The sequence below is a fragment of the Rhinolophus sinicus genome, linkage group LG02, assembly GCF_036562045.2.
Source record: "Rhinolophus sinicus isolate RSC01 linkage group LG02, ASM3656204v1, whole genome shotgun sequence".
Taxonomy (NCBI): Eukaryota; Metazoa; Chordata; class Mammalia; order Chiroptera; family Rhinolophidae; genus Rhinolophus; species Rhinolophus sinicus.
Genome location: NC_133752.1, coordinates 69,347,824 through 69,372,533, shown reverse-complemented (window position 1 = coordinate 69,372,533; position 24,710 = coordinate 69,347,824). Strand labels below are relative to the sequence as shown.

General features: G+C 37.2%; 1 protein-coding gene and 1 pseudogene across 1 annotated transcript in view; one reads left to right on the top strand and one right to left on the bottom strand.

Annotated features, from left to right (window-relative positions):
• The first annotated feature begins 3,104 nt into the window (after nucleotides 1-3,104).
• Nucleotides 3,105-24,710, top strand: part of CEP135 (centrosomal protein 135) — a 75,284-nt gene continuing 53,678 nt past the window's right edge. The window contains exons 1-8 of the mRNA XM_074324822.1: nucleotides 3,105-3,349; nucleotides 9,719-9,876; nucleotides 11,278-11,468; nucleotides 13,109-13,276; nucleotides 16,585-16,726; nucleotides 18,612-18,696; nucleotides 22,581-22,709; nucleotides 24,079-24,294. Of these exons, the coding sequence (XP_074180923.1) occupies nucleotides 9,764-9,876; nucleotides 11,278-11,468; nucleotides 13,109-13,276; nucleotides 16,585-16,726; nucleotides 18,612-18,696; nucleotides 22,581-22,709; nucleotides 24,079-24,294 (1,044 nt within the window). The 5' untranslated portion in view covers nucleotides 3,105-3,349; nucleotides 9,719-9,763. The remainder of the gene's footprint in view (nucleotides 3,350-9,718; nucleotides 9,877-11,277; nucleotides 11,469-13,108; nucleotides 13,277-16,584; nucleotides 16,727-18,611; nucleotides 18,697-22,580; nucleotides 22,710-24,078; nucleotides 24,295-24,710) is intronic.
• On the bottom strand, nucleotides 11,788-13,097 carry LOC109451722 (transcription factor BTF3; annotated as a pseudogene).

Genomic DNA, 24,710 nt, shown 5'->3' with positions numbered 1-24,710 from the left:
CTCGCTCCCTCTTCTTTATGCATCCAAGTTCTAGTTGTTTCAAGATTCAACTCCGAGTCCCATCCGCTCTATGAAACTTTGAGTGGCTGATCTTGTCCTCAGAGGATTTTTTTTTCTTTTATGAATTCCTGTGACACTTATTCTGTGCCATCAACTGGCATCTAAACACGTATGTATTAGCTTGTTAGCACTGCTGTAACAAAGTACCACAGACTGGGTGCTTCAAACAATAGAAACGTATTTTCTCACAGTTCTGGAGGCTAGAAGTCCAGGATGAAGGTATCAGCAGGGTTGGTCCCGGTTGTGAGGAAGTAATCTGTTTCATGCTGCTCTCCTAACTTCTGGTGGTTTGCTAGGAATATTTGGCATTTCTTGTAGATGGTGTTCTTCTTGTGTCTTCACATTGTATTCCCTCCATTTATGTCCTCTTCTCTTTACATGACATTCTTTTTATAAGGACATCAGGGATGCAATTCTGCTTTTCACCCAGTCAGTTGCAATTTCCTCCTCAGAATGTGATCTAGTGTTTAAAAATATGAATATGATAATATGTGATATTTGCCTTCTAGACTAGCTTTATAATCTAACTTTCAGTAAGCTGCTATTTCATATTCTGCTGTTCTGCTTTTTATATTTCATTGAATTCTTTCACTCTTACCTGGACAGCCTTCCCATTCCTCTCTCATCCCCAACCACAACTAAACAGGTAATCAAAGATGGAAAATTCCTGGCTTTTAACTGAAATAAAAAAGGGAGGAAACGAGGGAGGGAGGGAGAGAGGAAGGAAGAAAGGAAACAAAAAATGCCAAACCGTTACACAAGTGTAAGGCTCTGTAGGATATATGACATGGTCTTTTGTCTTCCTGCTCAGCCAGACGAAATAAAAATGTCAAGCACTAGAGGAGTGTGGTGAGTTGAACGGTAGCCCCCTGAGAGGTATGTCTACATCCTAATCCCCAGAACCAGCTAATTTTACCTTATTTGGAAAAAGGATCTTTGCAGATGTAATTAAGGACCTTGGATTGAAGAGATCATCTGGATCATCCCAGTGGGCCCTAAATCCAATGACAAGTGTCTTTATAAGAGACACAGAGAGATTTAACAGATACAGAGGAGAAGGGAATGTGGAGATGGAGGCAGAGATTGGAGCGATGTGGTCACAAGCTAAGGAAGCCAAAGAATGCCACCAGCCACCAGAAGCTGGAAGAGGCAAGGAAGGATTCTCCCCTAGAGCTTGTAGAGGGAATGTGGCCCTGATGATGTCTCCATTTCAGACTTGGAGCCACAAGAACAGTGCGAAGATACATTTCTGTTGTGTTAAGCCACCCAGTTTGTGATAATTTATAATAGCAGCCAGAGGAAAGTACAGAATACAGGGAGAGCTAGGAGAAGGACCAGATGGACTTAATAGAATCAATATCAAAGTTCAGAGCCCAGGACATCCCTTCTTTTCACACCCCATGCACTGAGCAACCAAGTGCCAAAGAGCCTCTGGAAGACAAGTTTATACGCATTTATATCAGGTGTGTCTAGGAGCTTTCTGAGGATGCTTTGATTTCAGATTCCTGGCCTCCGGAACTATGAAATGATCTCAGTTGCACATTTTCTAATTGCTATATGTTTGGGGCAAAGGAAAGAGAAAAAGTTATCTAGTGGATGGCTGTTGCATAGTCACTTTGCTATGATAATAATTTATGTATGGCTCCCTGTTTTCTATTACTCAGCAAAAAATGTGTTTAATTGTACATGTTCAAGACTACAAAAACCATCTACAGAACCTAACTCATTGCCTCCTAGAAATTCTATAAAACAGCTCATTAAGGCATGTGGGAAAACAGACAAGGCACACAAAAGAGAAATAGTAAAGCAATATGTGATTGGGTACAAAATACCATTCACAACCTATGGAACTGTTAAAAGATCGATAAAGAGCAAGTACATTTTCACAGTGGAAGGCCCTTTGGGGGAGTAGTAAAGAGAAAGGAACTGAGTTTCCCTATAATCATCTACAAGTTTTCAGGAGAGAAATAGAATTCTAGGATTTGACCATATGTTTTCTGCATGTGAGCCAGTTCTCTATAACCTGTGTATTTAAATTTAATACCATTCACAAATATTTATTGTAACGGATGCTAGAGAAACATAGCTGAGTGAAATAAGATTATTTCAAGGAATTTACAATTGGGGGCAGCAGGGAGAGATATATAAGGAAATAATTGTGTTTTGATGGAATGAGCTCTATAATACAGCAGGTCCTCCAATAACATCATTTCGTTAAAGGTCCTTTTGTTATAACATTGATGAGGAGGAAAAAAAATCACTTATGGCTGGGACCACTGTCTGTTTGCCTGCTCTTCCCCAAGTCTGCAGTGAGTTTTCTCCAGGGACTCTGGTTTCCTCCCACATCCCAAAGGCGTGCACGTTGGGTAATTTGGGGTGTCTAAATGGTTCCAGTCTGAGTGTGGATGCGGGTGTGAGTGTGCCCTGCAATAGAGGGGTGCTGTTCAGGTTGGGTTCCCAACCGCCACCCTGAACTGGAATAAATGGATTGGAAAATAATTTTCTTACTTATTTTTATTAATCTTTATTAACTATATGTATAGCTTATATTTATTTCAATGTTTAATATTAGAAGTGTTTGGGGTCTTTACTTAGAAATTTGGTGATGTTTCTGTTACCAGAAATATATAGATGGAGCTTAACTCTTATTTTTGTCAATTAGCCTAGATAGTAAACTTGGTTTCATTTTACCTCCTTTTGCTTAAAGACATAATGTTAAGTGAAGGACCTACACAGAGTCTTATCAGGACATGGGTGAAGGAGCAACAATTGTGGTCGGTGGCTGTGGGGGAAAGTTGCAAAGACAATCTGACGTTTAAGCTCGTTTACCTAGTGAGCAGGCCGCCACCGTGCCGGTGAAACCTAATCCGCTGCGTGAACCAGGGCTGGGGCAGCGTTTTAACCCGGCACCCAGCTGTCCACGCACCCAGCCAACCCCGGGCCTCCGTCTCCGACAGCCGCTGAAGGTTGGCTTTGCTGCCGCGTGGGGGCGCCGTAGCCTCGCGCCTCCCGGGCCCTTCCGTTTCCGGGCACCGGGTCCAGCGCCGCCATCGCCGCCGGGCGTCTAGCGGCCCGGCGCGCCCCCTCCTCCGCGCGCCGCGAATCGGTGGCGGCTCCCGTCACCGGGGCAACCGCGGCGCCTCCTCCGCGCCGGCTGGGATCGTCTCTCCGCGCCATTTTCAAACTGCCCTAGCGCCGGAGCCGGTGTTTGGGGCGGAGGATCCTGCGAGGGAGGCAGGTTCCAGGGCGATGTGGACGCAGGCGGAGGGAGCGGCGGCGGGAGCTGCGAGTGAGTGTGATCCCGGGGCGGTGGGGCCGGAAAGGTCGGCGGCGCCATCGCTGCCCCGAGCGGTCCCCACGGGCCGGGTGTTGCGGGGAGGGAGGCCGCGCGGCCGCTGGAGGAAGTGGGGCCGGGCGGGGCGCGGAGACTCCTCGCCGGCTCTGCCGCCGACACCCCTTCCCTTCTCCGCCCGACCGCGAAGCAGCTGGAGCTCCCCGATTGCCTCCTGCGCTGCTCGCCACGGTGACTGCGGGCCCTGCAGACCGGCCAGCTACTGACTGATGGGTTGATTTAAAAGTTAAAATGCCCTTCTTCGTGTAAGAATCTTACTTGTGCTTTATAAACACAGGAATGCCCCGAAAGTTAGGTCGAGAGCCATTTGTTAACCTTTGAAAGCATCCCCGCTACCTGCCAGTCTCTACTATTTGAAGGAAGGACTCCGAGGCCACCTCAGTTAAGGTTGTGTTTTGGTTTTGGTTTTAGCCTCTGTGCATGCATACGCGGAGGATACGTTAGTAAAATAAGATGTACTGGCTTTCAGACGTCGGCACCCCAGAGTTAAGTAGGTGGATAATTCTAAACACGCTGCGTGGGGGACCTACAAACCTAACCGTTTCTCTTGTTTTGCTGGAAACTTTCAGTATAGCCACACTGTTGGATGATGGAGGTGGCGCCTGGGGCTGGAGACAGTAGACCCATGGGTGGGGAAAGCCCAATATATGTTTGTTTTTGTCCTTGGGAGGATTTTCATCTGTTTCATCCGTCCTGGGTGGTGATTTTTATTTTTTATTTTTTTGCTTCATTTCCCCCGCCTCCCGGCCTCTTGTCTCTCTGCAGGATGTGAGGCAGTATTATTTCTGAGTATCCCAAGTTGGTACCAGACTTGAGTGGTGAAGCCCTGCTATTAATAGTTCTTGGTTTGACAGGTGTATTTCTGATATCTCCAGCAGTTTCTCTAAAACACTCTGCATCAGTCAGGTCCTTCTGTGGAAGGAACTTAGAAAGTCTAAAGGGGTGACAGTTGAAGAAGAGGTTAGGGAGAGTACGGAAGAAGAAAGATTTGTAGAAAGGACTAATCAAGGAGAGGTACTAACGGAGAAGTGGTTTTGTCCGTTGAGGTGGTGTGGTACAGAAACCTGAGAGCTGGACCAGGACGCAGGAGACCTGACTGCCCACCTACTGTGTGGCTCTGTGGTTTGGGAGAGTTGAGGCAGCCTTTCCTCATCTTGGAATAATAGGGAGGAGGTCGTTTGCCTCATCTTCCTGACCTGTTAGTTGCGAGGATCAAATTTTGCATGTATTCACTTGTGTTCATGGTTTTTAAATTGTGAAGAACAATAGAGATATAAAGCAATGTTTTTTATTTGGTTTAGAGGTACTAGGATTCTATTTGCCTGGGAAAGGTTAGAAAAGAGCAAAGTTTCTAAAGAAGTGATCTTTGGATAAGTACATATTAGGGCAGGTTCATAGAGAATATATTCATAAATGTTTTAAAAGACAAGGGATAAAAACCTGTGCAGAGATACGTGTTTGTGTCTTTTTTATAATTGAAGTAAAATTTACATGGTGAAACACACAGATCATAAGTGTACTATTTGAAAAGCTTTGATAAATGTGTACAATTGTGTAACCACTACTCCAATCAACATAATATTTTCATCACCCCAGAAAGTTCCCTCTTAACCCAGTCAATCTCCACACACCCATCACCCCCCAACCCCCCACTGCTGTTCTCATTTCGGTCCACATATTTTAATTTTGCCTGTTCTTGAACTTTGTGTACATAGAATAATACAGTATATTTATCTGGTTTCTATTGCTAAAATAATGTTCAAATTCATCTGTGTGGTTGACATGTATCTATAGCTCCTTCCCTTTTATTCCTGAGTAGTATTACGTTGTATAAATATATCATAGTTCATCCTGTTGTTGACAGATATATAGGTTGTTTCCAGTTTGGGGCTATTATGAATAAAACTGCTGTGAATATTCTTTTGTGGATGTTTATTTTCATTTCCTTGAGTAAAATACCTGGGAATAAAATTACAGAGTTATAGAGTATGTTTAAATTTATAAGAAATTGCTAGACATTTTCCACAGTGATTTTATACTCTACTGGGCAGTTAAAGATTCCAGTTGCTCCAAATCCTTGGCAACATTTGATATTGTACTTCTAATTTTAGCCATTCTAGTATGAGTGAAATTTCACCTCACTGTGGTTTTCATTTGTATTTTCCTAATGACTAATGGTGTTAAGCATCTTTTCATATGATTATTCCCATTCAGGTATCTTTTGCGAGGTGCCTGTTCAAATCTTTAGCCCATTTTCTTACTGGGTTGTTTGTCTATATTAAGAGTTAAATTGTAAGAGTTCTTTGTATATTCCATATACAAATCCTTTGTTAGATATTATGAATAATTTCTCCCATTCTTGTTTGCCTTTTTGTTTTCTTAATGGAATACTTTGAGGAACAGACATTTTTTAATTTGATGAAATCTAATTTATCAAGTTTGTCTTTTATATTTAGTGCTTTTAAAAGAGGCTTGTCAGGATTCTCTGCCTACCTCAGGTTCAGGAAAATATTCTTTGTTTTCTTTTAGAATCTTTATCGTTTTAACTTTTACGGAGTAGGTTTATGGGGAGTTACTTATTTTAATGAAACAACGTGAATATCATAAGTATTCAGTTTAAATCAATCTAAACATTCCAGAAATCTGCCTACCTAAAGAGAAAAAGGAATTGCTTTCTAGTAAAAGAATTGTTCTTTTTTTTTTAATATATAATTTTATTAGTTTCAGGTGCACAAGACAAAGCAATACTTAGACGTTTATCATTTATATCCCTCACACTGTGTGAACCCCCCTCCCACCATCCACTATCCCTCTGACATCGCACACAGCCATTACATTTCCACTGTCTCTATTCCTAATGCTGTACTCCGCTTCCTGTAACCATATACATACATATATATACATATACATACATATATATATATAAAATTATGGTTGGCATTCATTATTGTTCAGCTTCAGGTGTACCGTGCAGAGATCAGGCATCTACATCATCCCTGAGGTGGTCTCCCAAATGGGACACATGTCCATCGGATACCCTACAAAATCTTTACATTGTTGATTACGTTCCCCAAATTAATTTTCAAAACCCAGTGGCCATCTTGTGGTTACTGACTATTTTCTAAACCCCTCACCTTCCCCCTACCCCCACCCCCCCGCCCCTCTAGCAACCCTCAGTTTTTCCTCTATGTCTCCAAAACTGTTTCTGATTAGTTCATTCACTTATTCTTTTCTTTAGATTCCGCATTTAAGTGAGATCATATGGTATTTGTCTTTCTCTGTCTGACTTATTTCACTTAACATAATGTTCTCTAGGTCCATCCATGTTGTTGCAAATGGTAAGATTTCTTTCTTCTTTATGGCTGCGTAATACTCCATTGTATAAATGTACCACAGTTTCTTAATCCAGTCATCTACCGATGGGCATTTCGGTTGTTTCCATGTCTTGGCTATTGTGTATAGTGCTGCAATAAACATAGGAGTGCATAAAGATTTTTGAATTGGAGTTTTGGATTTCTCCGGATAGGTACCTAGGAGTGGGATTCCTGGATCATAAGGTAGTTCCATTTTCAGAGTTTTGAGATACCTCCATACTGTTTTCCATAGTGGCTGCACCAGTCTGCATTCCCATCAACAGTGCACAGGGTTCCCTTTTCTCCACATCCTCGCCAGCACTTGTTGTTTGTTGATTTATTGATGATAGCCATCTTGACTGGGGTGAGGTGGTATCTCACTGTGGTTTTTATTTGCATTTCTCTGATGGTTAGTGAGGTTGAGCATTTCTTCATATGTCTGTTTGCCATCTGTATGTCCTTTTTAGAAAAATGTCTCTTCATGTCCTCTGCCCATTTTTTAATTGGGTTGTTTGTTTTTTTGGAGTTGAGTTGAGTGAGTTTTTTATAAATTTGTGATATTAACCCCTTATCAGATATATCATTGGCAAATATCTTTTCCCATTCAGTAGGATCCCTTTTTGTTTTATTGATGGTTTCCTTTGCTGTGAAAAAGCTTTTTAGTTTGATGTAATCCCACATGTTTATTTTTTCTCTTACTTCCCTCGCGCGAGGGGATATATCAGTAAAAATCTTACTCCGGGTAATGTCTGTGAAGTTTCTTCCTATATTTTCTTCTAGGAATTTTATGGTTTCAGATCTTACATTTAAGTCTTTAAGCCATTTTGAATTTATTTTTGTATATGGTGTAAGGAGGTGGTCCAGCTTCATTTTTTTGCATGTGTCTTTCCAGGTTTCCCAGCACCATTTATTGAATAGACTGTCTTTACCCCACCGTACATTCTTGCTTCCATTGTCGTAGATTAAATGGCCATATAGGCATGGATTTATTTCTGGACTCTCTATTCTGTTCCATTGATCTATGTGTCTGTTTTTATGCCAGTACCATGCTGTTTTGATTACTGTAGCCTTGTAGTATAATTTGATGTCAGTATTGTTATACCTCCCACTTTGTTCTTATTTCTCAAGATTGCTGAGGCTATCTGGGGTCTTTTATGGTCCCATATAAATTTTAGGATTATATGTTCTATTTCTGTGAAAAATGTCATTGGTAGTTTGATAGGAATTGCGTTCAATATGTATATTGCCTTAGTAGTATGGACATTTTAACTCTATTAATTCTTCCTATCCATGAACATGGTATGTGTTTCCATCTATTTGTATCTTCTTTCATTTGTTTCTTCAGTGTCTTATAATTTTCTGAGTATAGATCTTTTACTTCTTTGGTTAAATTTATTCCCAGGTATTTTATAGTCTTTGGAGCAATTGTAAATGGGATTGCTTTTTAAATTTCTCCTTCTGATGTTTTATTATTGGTATATACAAATGCAACTGATTTCTGAATATTAATTTTGTATCCTGCTACTTTACTAAATTCATCTATCAGCTCTAATAGTTTCTTGGTGGAGTCTTTAGGGTTCTCTCTATATAGTATCATATCATCTGCATATAATGACAATTTTACTTCCTCCTTACCGATTTGGATGCCTTTTATTTCTTTTTCTTGTCTGATTGCTGTGGCTAGAACTTCCAGCACTATGTTGAATAGAAGTGGAGAAAGTGGGCAACCTTGCCTTGTTCCTGATCTTAAGGGGAATGGTTTTAGCTTTTCCCCATTGAGTATGATGTTAGCTGTGGGTTTATCATATATGGCCTTTATTATGTTGAGATATGATCCCTCTATTCCCACTTTCTTAAGGGTTTTTATCATAAATGGCTGCTGGATTTTATCAAATGCTTTTTCTGCATCTATTGATATGATCATGTGATTTTTATTTTTCATTTTGTTAATGTGGTGTATCACATTAATTGATTTGCGGATGTTGAACCACCCTTGCATACCAGGAATGAATCCCACTTGATCATGGTGTATGATCTTTTTAATGTATTGCTGAATTCTGTTCGCTAGTATTTTGTTGAGGATTTTTGCATCTATGTTCATTAGCGATACCGGCCTGTAGTTTTCTTTTTTTGTGGTGTCTTTGTCTGATTTTGGGATCAGGGTGATAGTGGCTTCGTAAAGTGTTTGGGAGTCTTCCCTCCCTCTGGATTTTTTGGAAGAGCTTGAGGAGAATAGGTGATAATTCTTTTTTGAACGTTTTGTAAAATTCACCTGTAAAGCCATCTGGTCCAGGGCTTTTGTTTGTTGGGAGATTGTTGATTACTGATTCAATTTCCCTGGTGGTAATCAGTCTATTCAGGTTTTCTGTTTCTTCTTGAGTTAGCCTTGAAAGGTTGTACGCCTCTAGGAAATTGTCCATTTCTTCCAGATTGTCAAATTTGTTGGCATACAGTTGCTCATAGTAATTTCTTAAAATTTTTTGTATTTCTGCGGTGTCTGTTGTCAGTTCTCCTCTTTCATTTCTGATTTTATTAATTTAGATCCTCGCTCTCTTTTTTTTAATGAGTCTGGCTGCAGGTTTGTCAATTTTGTTTATCTTCTCTAAGAACCAACTCTTGGATGCATTGATCTTTTGTATTGTTTTTCTGGTTTCTATTTCATTTATTTCCACTCTGATTTTTATTATCTCCTTCCTTGTACTCCCTTTGGGCTTATTTTGTTGTTCTTTTTCCAGATCCCTTAAGTGTGAAGATAAACTGTTGGTTAGTGATGTTTCTTGTTTCGTTAGGTAGGCCTGCAATGCTATGAATTTCCCTCTTAGGACTGCTTTCGTGGCATCCCATAGATTTTGGGTCGTCGTATTTTCATTTTCGTTTAAGAATTGTTCTTTATTATCATGAAACAATAATGTTAACTATCATAATAAAATGATGTTTCACTCTTTTCTTTTAGGACTTTAATTTTTGGAAGTGAATAAAACCAGTTTTGGAAGACAAGATGACTACAGCTGCAGAAAGAAAGTATATTAATATTAGAAAAAGATTGGATCAGTTGGGATACCGCCAGACTCTGACAGTGGAGTGTTTACCTTTGGTAGAAAAACTTTTCAGGTAAAGATGAAAATACAGTTCTAAACCTGTATGATCCTTAATCCCATTTATCTAGTTTCTGATTAACTTCATGCTTCAGTAAAGAAATGGGTAGATTTTTGAAAAGTTTAGATTATCTGAAGCTCATCTATTTATCTTAGATCCTAGTCCCCTGTGTTCAGTTCATGGCCTCTACATTGCAAAACTCCATGGGTCACCATTCACACTATACTATTCAAAGTAAACATGTCTGAGTGTTTTTCCTGTGAATAGAATTGTAGTTTTTTATGTGGTTTTCTGATATAGTTGGGAGTTCTATGTCTGCATCACTCGTCTTTAATTACTATTAATAATGGTTCTCTAATATGTGGTTGGTCATTTCTTTAGCTGTCACATGTTACCTTAACTGAAAGATTCTTTGTGATTTTCATTTTTTTCCACATGAGTTCTGTTATTGTGGTTTGAGACTTGGAGCCGGGACATTGCTTATCAAGTTTTTGCAGTAGGACTATAAAAAATGATAATGGAAAAGAAAGAATGGCTGAAAGATATTTTGTGGTCTTTATTATAGCCTTCAAACCCTTCCTGATTTAGTCCCTACAGCTTCATCTCCCATGTATGGAACAACTTGAAGTTCCCTAAACGTATGTACACTCTTATCCTTGGTCTCTCCGTAGCTGTTCTATCTGCTGTAAAGTCCCTTCCTCCTCTCCTTCCTCCTTTGCAAACCCTTGGGTTTGGTTAGGTATATGGCCTGCAGGACTCTGTCATGTCTATTATGTGCTACCTTATTATTATCAAAAACTTCTTTTTGACTTCTCTTTAGATTCAAACTCCATGAGACTAGAGATTGACTTTATCACTGCTCTACCCAGGACAGGCTGCACACATAGTTGGCACTGAAATATTTGTTGAGTTTATCACGTAGTATTATAATTTTTTGATAAACTGGCAGTAGATTATAACCTCCATGATAATGGGTTCTTCATTGTGTTCCCCGCTCAGTGAATATTGTTGGAGTAATATGGTCTATGTTCTTAGAGGTAAGGAACTGATTTTTATTGTTTTGTGTACCTGGCACTTGTCATACATCAGGCACTCAATAAATATTTGCTGAATGAACAAATAAATGTCACAGATTCCACAGCATAAGGTGACTAATTGTACATGGGGGATGAGCCACAGGGGAGATTCAAAGATGATTCTAACTGTATATATATTTCATAACTTTTAATCAATCTTGTTTGGAAAAATTGTTGAATACTTCTTGGTACCTTGAAAGACTCCTAGAGATTTTGTTTGTTTTTCAGTTTCAGCTCACTTAGCATTAACATATTTAAGCCTTTTTAGAAATAATTTTTAGTGATGGGAAAGTTAATGGAATGTTTCCTTGCATTTACATTTTCTTTTGTTTGATTCTAGCGACCTAGTTCATACAACAGAAAGTCTTCGGAAGTCAAAATTATCTGCTGTGAAAGCTGAAAAAGAAAGTGCCAATTTTGATTTTGTTTTAGAACCTTATAAACTTGAAAACGCAAGATTGAGCAGGGAAAATAATGAATTATACCTGGAATTAATGAAACTGAGAGAACAATCAGCCCAACACATTAAAGGTAAAATTTAGTGATTTTTAAAATGCAGTATTTTGCTCTTTTCATTTTTTATATAGGAAAGGCTAGTGTAATGTTATTTTTTTTTACTAGGCAAAGAACTTTATTAACCTTTGTTTCAAACTTTATTCCCAAGCTTCTTCACCTTAATTAGCTGCAAAGAATGATTTGTGTATAAGCAAAAACTGAAAAGAGCTGCATTGTGCAAGGGGCTTGGGCTTAAAAATATTACAGATCGAGATTTTTATCAGATGCATGAACAAAATTTTAAAAAGCAGTCATAGTATAAAATCACACCTCCCAGTAACTTCTTCAAGTTTTATCTTGACTCAATTCAGTGTGCTTCATTCTTGGAAGCCTCATCAGAATTCTCCACAAGATCTGGAACGTCATCATCATCTTCTCCATTAGCAAAGTGGTGCTTTTCCATCCCAGACTGTTTGGTCAGGGCTTCGGCCAGTCTTCTTAAACTAGTGAGACTGTCTGCACCGAGCTGGTTGAAGATGCCAGGTAGCATTTCTGTCAGCTGCTTGGTCTCAGCTGGCCTGTCTGTAATGGTGAGAGTGTTCACTGCCAGAGAGGCCTGAACGTTAGGGTTTTAAAATAGATCACTGTTCCTTGGTTTGTGAACATACCCACCTCTTCACACCAGAGATATTGTTTACCCCTAATTTCTTTAAGCAGAACTGAAGTTTTTCATTATCTGCTGTAGGTATTCTGTGAACCACCTTTCTGCGAGCATTTCCTTTCCCACCATTGTGCACTTGTGCCTGTAGTTGGGCAAGTTTCTCCTGGTTCATGATAGTTTCTTTCATCTTGTGGGAGAGGAAAGTCCACCCCATGGTGGGAACTAGGGTTGGTGCTCTGGGGGTCTTGGACAGACCAGCTGAGAATAAGCACACACACTGGGAATGCAAGATGGCAGCTAGAGGAGGCTAGTCTAATTTTAAACTATTGATTAATAAATGTGAGAGTCTTGCTACAGTTCTTGAAATTCTATAGGATGTGTTGAAGTGTTCGCAAGAAGTGAAATGAATTTTCATTTCGTATCTGTATTTGTCTCCACTATATCTGGATTAAATTTTTAGGTTTACAATTGGTATAGAAAATACTAAATGTTGGAACTGAGGAAATGTTCTTGAAACTTTTGGTTTTCCCTTGTTAAAAATAGGAGGAATACAGTGAGTTGAAAGCCATGTATCATTCTGATTCCTTAATTCTCCATCTTTGAGCTAGAAGATAATAGAATGATTTCAAAAATACTGGTCAAAGGGTAATTATATGGCTATCTTATAAATTCTTGTATTCAGTAGAAAGCCCTGTCTAAAACCTGGCATGAATTCATAAACCCTTAGTTTCATACCCAATCAAAAAGGGTCAGCCTGAAACTAATGAAAAAGAGGGGGAGAGGGGTCAAAAGCCATGGTTTATATTAGTCTCATATAGCAGAAGAGAAATAATTTCCTTTTGTGCTTAATGACTCATCTGCAGTTTTGTTAATAGTGGTAGAAAAGGTAGTAGCCTTTCAAACAAAGCATGTATAAGAATCAGCCTTTCAAATCGATGTGACTTTTTTGTGTTTTGTGAAATGGAAGAACTTCATAGATTCCTTGATTTGTAAAATAGTCTTTGAATCTTTTAAGAGTTGAAAACTTCTTTGAAGAAGTGCGCACGTGAAACAGCTGATCTGAAATTCTTAAATAACCAATATGTTCATAAACTCAAACTTTTGGAGAAAGAAAGCAAAGCTAAGAATGAAAAAATTCAACAACTTCAAGAAAAGAATTTTCATGCTGTCGTACAAACTCCGGGTAAGTCTGTACCTTCTCAAAACAAATTATACACAGCTAATCTTTTAAAGATATTTAAACTATTGACAGAAATAGGACTTTGGATTTTCATGCTTAGACTTTAGTATCTGAAAAAATATATCTGGATAGTCACATAAACATTTTGATTTATTTCTGAATATCCAGATAGTATTTTTCACATGAGCTCAGAAACTTATTTAGTAACAGCTTCTTAAATGTAAGAAGTCTAACTTCAGTGCCCAGGGCTTTATTTACTTAATCATTATTTTAAAGTCTATTTCTTCTTCTCCTCCTCCTTCTTCTTGTTATAAAAGTAATCCATACTCAAAGAATTTGGAAATATTATACTTTCTTAGTTTATTTTACTATTTTTAGCTTTATGCTCAGTAGTTCTCAAGCAAGAGAAAAGAAATGATGGGACATATCCAAGTTGATGGTTGTCAAGGCGTAAGTTTGGTGGAAGAGTGTCTAGTACTAGTGACTGTCGTTAAGATGTGTGAACCATGGGATCAAGATTATAGAAGTAAGTGAGGAGTAAGAAAGTGCAGATTATGAGACTAAGTAGCGACTGAGGGGTTAAAGAGCATAGTGAGGACCAATAGTAATTTGCTCAGAATTAAGATTGTGATCGAAGGGAGTTGAAGAACTAGAAGCTGACACAGTTCTGAATGGTGATAAAGTCCAAGCACAGTCATGCTGTGTGCTTGAAGCTGAGGGGAGAGGAGACTCATGAGAGTTGACAGATTAGGAACTGAAAGGCCAGGGTGAGGGAAAATTAGTGGGGCTCTAGATTTCAGGAAATGAGATGGAAAGACAGACTGTGAGCCAAAGGTAGAAAAGATGGGGATAAGTGGAAAGATCTCAGAAACAAGTAGATTGAGGAAAAAAAAGAGGATAATCAGATTTCCTGAGAAAAGAATGGGACAGATTCAAGAGAGATTCAGGAGGTGTAATCTCAAGAATTTAGTGACTGAATGTGGTAGACTTGGGAAGTAGAGGAATTCTCAGATTTCTGTTTCGCATGAATTGGGGGGTGGATGATGGTGCTATTTCTTAAGCTAGAGAATGTGGGAGGCGGAGCAGGAGTCTACTTTTGGATGTGTTGTGTGTTATACCCCTGGAACATTCACATTGAAATTTGTAGTGTTCAGTGGAATAGGTAGCTCTGTTCTCAAAGTGGGGTCCCAAATGGAGATTCAAATTTGGAATCGGGCCAGTCCAGTGGCTCAGGTGGTTGGAGCTCCGTGCTCCTAACTCCGAAGGCTGCCGGTTCGATTTCCACATGGGCCAGTGGGCTCTCAACCACAAGTTTGCCGGTTTAACTCCTCGAGTCCCGCAAGGGATGGTGGGCTCCATCCCCTGCAATTAAGATTGAACACGGAACCTTGAGCTGAGCTGCCGCTGAACTCCCGGGTGGTTCAGTTGGTTGGAGCACGTCCTCTCAACCACAAGGTTGCCGGTTCGACTCCCGCAAGGGATGGTGGGCTGTGCCCTCTGCAACTAGCAACGGCAACTGGACCTGGAGCTGAGCTGCGCCCTCCACAACTAAGATTGAAAGGACAACAACTTGACTTGGAAAAAAATCCTGGAAGTACACACTGTTCCCCAATAAAGTCCTGTTCCCCTTCCCCAATAAAATCTTTTTAAAAAGACAAAAACAAACAAACAAAAAATTTGGAATCATTGGTGTATCATAGGAATTGAAACTATGGATGTGGTAGGAATTATCTAGTAAGATTATATAGTCTGGGAAGAAAGGAGAACCAAAAATCCTAGGGAAGTTGGCATTTGAGGGACTGATGGATGAAGAGGATCTTTGAAAGATCTTTGAGGAGCAACCAAGGAAGAAAACCTGTAGGCAAGGGAAGAAGAAAATGGTTCATCTTGTTTAGTGTGTATCTACAAGTAGGTTGTTTAAATACTTTTGACTCAGTTGCTTCATCTTCAAAACAAGAGCATATACAAAATTTGTTAGGATTCTAATGAAGACAAATTGTGGGTTATGTTTTTCTTTGTGAGGATCAATGAGTTTTTTATATACATGTCTAATCTTGGCTGGATGCTGGGAAAGGTAAATTATCCATGTGGTTTGGAGCAAGACAGGATATATTTATTCATAAAAAAAGTTACTTGTGTTAGTTTTAAGGATAATTAAGAAAGCATTCTCCACTAATTCAGGTTATAGCATGATTGTATATTACAGATGATATTCCATGATATACTAATTTTACTACTTAAAATTTCAGTTATCTGCGCTTTTGGCATTGCTTACTAAGCCTGTGTGTTTTAGTTCTCATTGCCTTAAGCTCCTCAATTGACAGTTTTCTGCTGGTGGTGACTTCGTGAGCTCATAACAGTGACCACCACCACAAGGCACACTCAGCTTCTAATCTTGCCAATGACTGGTCCCCATCTAGTGGTGGAACAGATTAAGTCTGGGCATACATGCCAAGCGTGCAGAAAAAAAAACTCGTTTTATAACCAAGTCTTGCTGAGATTTTTAGGGAGGCATTGTTTTTTGTTTTTTGTTTTTTTTATTGGTTTCAGGTGTACAAAACAATGTAATTGTTAAACATTTACACCCCTCACAAAGGGATAATCCCTCTCTCCCAATCTACTACCCCTCTGACATCGTACATAGCTGTTACAATACCATTGATTCTGTTCCCCGTGCTGTACTCCATATCCTGTGACTATATATATATGTATATATATTAAATTATCGTTGGCATTCAGTATTATTCAGCTTCAGCTTCAGGTGTACACTGCAGTGGTCAGGCATCTACACCGTCCATGAAGTGGTCTCCCTAATAAGACAAGTACCCATCTGACACCCTACAGAATCTTTATGACATTGATTATATTCCCCAAACTGTCTTTCATATCCCTGTGGCAATATCGTGGTTACCAATTTGTGCTTTCTAATCCCCTCACCTTCCTCATCCCCACCCCACTCCCATATAGCAACCATGAGTTTTTCCTCTGTATCTTTGAGTTTGCTTATTTATTCTGTTCTTTAGATTCCACATATAAGTGAGATGATAAGGTATTTGTCTTTCTCCGTCTGACTTATTTCACTGAGCTTAATGTTCACTAGGTCCATCCATATTGTTGCAATGATAAGGAAGACACTGTTTAGTTCAAGATCAGGGTGGGTATTTGTACCTGAGGGAGGAAATATTTTATTGATACGTAATATGAGCTACAGACATACTTTATAACAAAAAGGCTAACCTCTGGAATATTTAATTCTAAGACAATGGTTTTGTTTCTTTTTGAGTTTTTGAAATACACATTTGTTTTTTTAGGTGGTAAGAAAAGAAGTATTGCTTTTAGGCGCCAGCGTATGCAAATTGACGAGCCAGTCCCTCCCTCTGAAGTCAGTTCCTATCCAGTTCCCCAGCCAGATGACCCTTACATTGCAGACCTTCTGCAAGTGGCTGATAACAGGTGCATTAAATCATTTTTTGCTTGTTAGCTTTTAGGTAATTGATCACTTGATGAACTAAATTTCTTGATAGTAGGGCTTTTGTCTTAACTGTTGTATCTCCCATGCCTAACACAGAACTTTGCTCAGCATTCAGTCAATGCTTTCTGAATATATTCTGAATATAGAATGTTTTTACTTGTTTTGAAACTTTGATTTCAGATAGATCATATACCTGATGTTTCTGTCCATATTAGCTTTACAACAGTTTAGTGCCATTTAGACCTGTGAGTATTTCAGTGGAGTTGCTTTGACATTTAGTTTCATCTCCCCAGTAAAGTTATCTTTTACAGGACTCTGTGACCTCAGATTCACATCAAATGCCAGTGGACATGGATAGATTTGTAACTGGCTTTGAAATTCTTGCTTCACGATTCTCTAGCTCTGTACGTTTGTATTTGCTTAAAATGGAATCAGATATAAATTCCGTTTTAATTTCAAGTTCATTAAGCTTTCTAGGAAAGGCACTATATAAGTGTTCTGGGGATGGAAAGATGGGCAAGAGAGTATTGCTGCTTTTGAGAAGCTTACAATCCAGTAGTCAAGATGAGACAAGAGAAATACACAAAATGCCATTAAGAAAATTGTAAGGGGTTCAAAGGAGCAAGACAGCACTAGTGACAGCCTCTATGGTCATAGCTGGAGAAACATTTTAAAATAAGGAATGCAGAGGTGGGTATAGCTGGTGCAGATCACTTTTAATTTTGTAGATTATGCAGACAATATGGGGGAGTTTTCCCACTTTGTTAATGTCAATATAACAATTTAAAAAAGTACTTTGGTTGAGGTACTGATTAGGATCTCTTAGGTCGGTTATTCTCACACTATTATGTTCCTGTATTTATATAGTTATTTGACCTTAACTGTGAAATATTTTGCATTTTGTTTTGTTACAGTTATAATGTAGGACTTGTCAGGCAATGTGTTAGTATTTAAGGAGGTTTTTGGCTGCATATGTATCATTTACTCTCTTTTTCTCCTTACCATTTTTCTGTCAAACCATTATAGTGGCATTAGTCTCTTGATTATCTTATTTGTTTTGATTTGCAAGTGCACATTTTGTTCGTATTCAGTCATTCCTGCTTATATATGAATGCAGTTGCATATGTACTCTTCTCCTAAACCTAGATTAGTAGAAAATGTTGGTTTCAGTAGTAGCACAGACGAACTGGGTCCAGCGTCATTACTCCATCCATGGAAAATCTCTCCTAAAAGACCTGGCTTCAGGCTTTATCTTTCCATATGAAAGTGATTGTGTCATATATATGTTAATACTTGGCAAGGTTGGATGTAGTACAAATATATTTGGGCAATTGTAGATATCAGGTAATTTGGACAAATCTTGATTTTGTTAGAATTAACAAGGTCCAGAAAGGAGTAGCTTTTTTCCTAGTTGCTTGGAAAATTATAGTATTTCTCAATATTTTTCTTTTCTTTAGGATTACAGGACAGTTTATTAGAAAATACAGGATCAGTTAGGGTCAGAAAATACATTTAAGGCCCTTATTTCACTTATTAAGGTTGTGAATTTTGGACTATACCCTCAATTTCCTGAGCCTAAGAATTAGCAGCAGCATCTCAAAGAGTTGTCTTAAGGATCAAAATGCACTTGTAGGTATTTTATTGCATAAGGTATTGAATTTCAAATTATTTACCACTCAGTTTTTATCTGTTCTTATAAAATTAACTCTACAAGATGATATACTCTATTTATGCTTTAGTACAACACTTCACATAGTTCATTGAGAAATACAAAGTAGAGAATGTATAAAAGAATGTTTCTAGTTTTATTTCTTGTTATTTTGTGTTAACAAAAGTATATTGGCATTAGTTATGAATATATTTCAGAATTCAAGAACTTCAACAGGAAGTCCACCAGTTACAAGAAAAATTAGCAATGATGGAAAGTGGACTGAGAGATTATAACAAGCAGGTAGGATTTTCGTTTATTTGCATACTAGGGGTTGAGATGACTGCTATGATTGTGTATAGAATTGGGTTATATTATTTGATATTACTGATACTGAGTTTTTACACAGCTTTTGTCTTTTTCATTAATTTCTTAATAGAGTTCATAGCTGGAATGGCTTAGATGGCGTTAGAGCAATTCCAGTCCATTCCCTTCATTATGCATTGAGCTGAATAGTAGTTTTTCATTTTATTACTTTGTTTTCTTTTAGGTGAATCATCTATTTCCCCAAATATAATTTTATAACCGTATTACTGTTTCCATCTCAGGAGGTATTTTATTGAAGTATGCTGTGCTTTATAATCATCCTTTTATTCAATTTTTTACTCTTACAGATTTTGTCATTTTGAACATAAATTTCTTTGACAATTACTCTTCTGTGTTGCCATATTTTTTGTGTTTTCTCTGCAAGCTCTAGTGTCTCATAAAAGAATATTCTGAGGAAGCAGAGGAATTCATAGATACAGAGTTCGATCATAACCATACAAGCTTTGTTCTTTTATACTTTGTGTCTTTACTGAATTCTGATTTGGGTAATTACAGGTTTTCTTTCTTAATATGCTTACTGAAGTTTAAATTGGGTAACATGTTTTTCATTTTCATTTTTTTGGAGTGATGTGATCTGCACATGCAAATATAGATGTAACGTGTTGGTATAACTTTTGTTTGTAAAGTACTTTGAAGATGATTTGGATAAAAATTGAGTTAAAAGGCATTGCAATAGTGTCAGCCAAAAAACTTCATGGAGAGATGTTGAAAATATCAAATATGCACATGAGTTGAATATTATTGGTATATTTCAACTCATAATTACACTTTCATCACATTTCTTTCCAAGTACTTTATGAGCATAAACCTACCAGTCTTTACCATCTCTGTGAGATGGCTGAGGTGTTTGGAGAAAATAGTCTGGCTATACTGATTGAAACCGCCAATTTACTGTGGTTATCAATCTTAGCTGAGTCTGCTCTGCTCTCTCTCTTTTTTTTTTTTTGGCTTGAGTTCTGTTTTTCTCAGAATATATTTAAAATTTTTCCGTTCTCTTTAAGCTCTTTCCCCAACCTATAAGGCTCCCTTTCTCAGGATATCACTTTGTCTTGACTTCTTACCTCTACCTTTAAAATTAGCAGTATTCACACAGGCTCACAAGACTTAATGGGTAGGGTGGTGTTCCTCCTGTTTAAGGCTTAGTCTTTCTGCCTGTTTTTGGCCCCATTTCTTCTCTTTTCCTTATGACCTTGCTTCAATTGATTATTCTTTCTTTAACAAACCCTTATATGGCCACTTTATAATAATTATTTTAATCTTCATAACAGTCATGAAGGTACTATTATCGTCATCACTACCATTCCTTAAAATAAAATCACTTAACTACCGTATTTTGCTGTGTATAATGTGTTCCTGTGTATAATGCGCACCCACATGTTTGGCCCAAACTTGCAGGAAGAAAATTTTTTGTTTTAATCTTTTTAATTTAAATTTTTATTTGTGTACATTTAGGTGTTTGTATTTTATATTGTAAAGGAATTTTAGCATTTATTTTTTAACATATTGTGGTACAAGAAATTTTATGTAACAAATAATTACAAAACACAAGAACAGATACAAGGTACAAGAAATTTTATGTACCAGTAACAAATTTACGATATTTATGCACCATGTAAGACCAAGAACTCTTCGTAGTTACAAGTTTGTTTTAAGTTCAACAAAACTGATTATCATATTCCACGGTATTATTTTCCATACGGAGATCGTTAGTGATTTGTAGAGTTACACTTTTAACTCATAAGCATAAATAAAAGAATTAAAAACATTTATGTAGTTATGGAATTAGTACTACCCATGTATAATGCACATCCTTATTTTTCCCTCTCAAATTTGGGCAAAAGAGTGTGCATTCTACATGGCAAACTATGGTACTTCTTGCTACCACTTTCTCCTTCACCCTCATACAAACTTCCTTAGAGTATCTTACTCTGTCTCCCCTTCTTTATCTCCTGCTCACTCCTTTACCTATTGCAGTCTGGCTTCTGCCCCCAGTACATAAGTTGGTCTGGTTAATGACACCAGTGACATTAAGGTCTAGATCCAAAAGGATACTTTTAGTCCTTATTTTCTTGACCCACTCTACTATTTGACATTATTGATAATTTCTCTTTGAAACTCTCCAAGACATCATTTTCTTTTTCTTTTTTTTCAACCTCTTATAATTTTTTTTCTTTGCTTTTTCCCTCTGCCCATTCCCTGAAATATTAGTGTTTTCCAGGATGCTTTCTTTGACCCCTTCTCCTTTCCCTGTATGTTTTCTCTGGTGTTCTTACTCATTCTTTTGATTTAAAATATACCCTGTATGTTGATGACTCCCCAATCTCTCTAAGGCTTAACTCTCTCTGCTGAGTTTCAGACCCATATACCCAAGTTAACAGTGGTTGTTTCCACTTGGATAAAAGTTTCTCCTACTCATATGCCTAGTACTGAACTTGTTCTGCCTCAAATCTGTTTTTCCTCCTGTATTCTCTACTTTGACTGGTAGAATCATCATCTGCCCAAGCCACCAATCTGTAGTCTTTCTAGATCTCATTCTCCTCCCTTCACTTACCACTCACCAAGCTCTGTCAGTTCTCCTGCCTAAGTACTCCTTAAACTTACTTCTGCTCTACCTGTCCCACTGTTTTATTTTAGGCCTTAATCAGCTCTCATACATTCCTACAGTAGCTTTGCCTGCCTCTGGTTTTATTCTTATCAAATTTATTCCTTAGTTCAAAGTAATCTTTCAGTGTTTATCATACTTAGTTTCTCCCTAATTCTTCAGACTCACCTCCAACTATTAGTTCCCTTGCGTATTGCAGTCTAGTCATACTGAATCATTTCTACTCCCTTACATGTACCATGTTGTTTTATCCTCTTGTCACTGACAGAAACATCCCTCCTTCTCTTCATTGCATCATTTACTACCCTTTTGAACGTATTTATTTGATAAGGCCTTCGCTAATTTCCACAAGTATGAACATATGGAGAGTAAATCACTTTTCCCTTAACTACTTTGGTGCCATATACCTATTTCCTTTATTCTACCATTAAACACCATATTATATAGCAATTTTTGGTTTACTTGTTAGTTTTCCCTATAAAGCTGTGTTCCTGAAAGTCAGGGACCATGTTTTATTCATCTTTGTATAAATGAGCACAGTTTGTATTGAACTGTGTTCAATAATTGTTGAAGTGAATATTTGGTTTTTGTTTCTAATTTTTTTTGGGGGGTGGGGAATCAAATTTTAAAAGTGTGTGGGTTTTTTCAAATTCTTGCATGTGAATAAGTGTGAATTCATGATTGATAGTGATTTTTTTGATAATACATCTATTGTTTTCTAAATAATAGATAATTAATTTAATTCACCCCAGCTTCCTATCCTTTTTAATACTGAGTTCCAGTAGCAATTAATTTTTCTTTGTATTTTAAATTCATTCCTTTATTTTTCATTTATTCCATTAGGCCCTGAAGTAGGTCAGACTCAATGTCAATACAAAAGTTTGTTTTTATTTAAACACTGTTTAATTTTAGAGGAGGGGGAAAAAACCCCAAAACTAAAATACAAAGAATCTATTCAGTAGAAATACTTATGAAAGTTATGTTGACAATTCTTATGTTGACATTTTCTGTGTTTATTTTTGCTCTACATACATGTATTTCATAATTTCGTGTGTGTGGATACATGAATGTAAATCTCTTGTATACATTGTGCAACATAAGAAAAACGGAGTACATCCAAATAAATATTTATTCAGTGTTAATCATTTTGGTTCAAAACTAGATTTTAAAAAATGATATCATGACTTTGTATCTTTAGATTGAGCTAAGAGAACGAGAGATAGAACGACTGTCCATTGCGTTGGACGGTGGCCGCTCCCCTGATGTCCTTTCTCTGGAGACTAAAAATAAAACCAATGAAAAGCTTATTGCTCATTTAAATATTCAGGTAATGACTTTTATGATTATTTCACTAAGTGTGTAACTCCTGAGTGTTTCTAATGATCCATGGTTTTGTAAAAGTGACAGGGTTGTTCACTGAAGTATCATTTACAGTGGGAAAAATTTGATAGAGCCAAAGTATTCAGATATAGAGTACAGCTCTTGAGAGATCGTGTTAGTAAAGAATATTTAGCTAGAGGGGCGATAAAAGGTGAGAGGTTTTGATTAAAAATAAATGAATAAATAAATAAAATACAAAAAAAAAATATAGTATTCTATATACCATTAAAAAAACCTGAAAAATGAAATAAAATACTATTTTATAACATCAAAAAGAAATATTTAATGAGGCAGGAACATATAAATATGTATACCATAATGTTAAATGTTTAAAAGAGAATAAACTAGATACAATGTGATTTTTAATTTGCTTTTTAAAAATGTATATATGAACTCAGAGAGAAAATGCCAAAAGAAAGTACACCAAAATATACTAACAAAGTTTATCTTTGTGTGATGGGAATTCTTTATGATTTTCTTTATTTTAAAAATAAACATAAAAATTAAACTTGTCGTTTTTAACTACCTATGTATTGGATTCCCTGCCATGCATTTGATCTAGAAGTGAAAGAACAGGAGAGTTCCATAAAGCATGAAACTTGACCCTTAAAAATTTAGGCATGTCAGTGCTGCCTGGGTTTAAGCAGAACAGAGTAAGGCACAGATATCAGCAGTAGCTCTAGAATAGTGCTGTCCAATATGAATATTACATGAGCCACTTATGTAATTTAGAATTTTCTAATAGCCAGATTAAAAAGGTCAAAGCAAACAGGTGAAATTAATTTTAATAATGTATTTACCTCAACATATCTAAAATATTATTTAATATGTAATTAATGTTTAAAATATCAAGATAGTTTACATTGTTTTTATTTTCTTGTGCCTTTTGAAATCCTGTGTGTATTTTACATTTATAGTACATTTCAGTTTGGACTGTCGCCACATTTAAAGTGCTCTCAGCCACATGTGGATGCTAGTGGCTGCTACACTGGACAGGACAGTCTAGGGTCATATTTTCATCATGGTGATATTCTTCTCATATTTTTAGAATTCTATGTTGGGAAAATGTTCACACAAGCGCCTTATGTATCCTTTCCCTCCATGCTTGAAAATCTAAAGCCAGTGGCTATGTATTTTTATTAAGCCACACATTGTCAGTTTTGCAAATCATAGCAATATAAGTTTGTGAATGTAAAGTAGTTGTGGTTTTAATTTTGGGTATTTTAAAACTAGTATTCTGAAACATTATTTTGAAAGTTTAGTACTTACAATAATTTTCCAATTCAGCTACTTTACAAATTATAAATTCAATTTAGGTTGACTTTCTTCAGCAAGCTAATAAAGAACTGGAAAAGCATATCCAAGAGCTTATGGAAACTAAGGAAACGGTGACGACTGAAGTTGTTAATTTAAGTAACAAAAATGAAAAACTCTGCCAAGAGTTAACTGAAATAGACCAGTTAGCACAGCAGTTGGAAAGACATAAAGAAGAAGTGCTGGAGACTGCTGATAAAGAACTTGGGGAAGCAAAGGTATGTCAAGGGTGCAGGAGTGTTACCTAGCTTTCGTAGAACATAGTGAGCTTGAGCCCTTTTGATAGCCAGTTTGGGTCTTTTAGTTAGTTAGTTTATTTGTAATTCCAGTTTTTCTGAAGTGTTGTTTACACTGTCTAAATATTTGCACTTGTTCTAGTTGTTTGGGTGTGTTTCTGAAGCACACCTGTTTCTAAGATAGCTCTCCAGACTGTCCTGTTTTTCTTCAAGATTTTCATCTCTGTCCTTTTATTCTCTGAGCGAACTTCAGAACTTTGTCCTCTGTTGTTTTGTGTTTATGAACCCTTTAAAGGTATTTTTTAAAGCTATTTATGTTCTTGCATGTTTTTCATCTTCAAGTTTAAGTAGATGCAAAGTGGATGTAATTTCGTCTATTATAAATATTGATTTCTTAA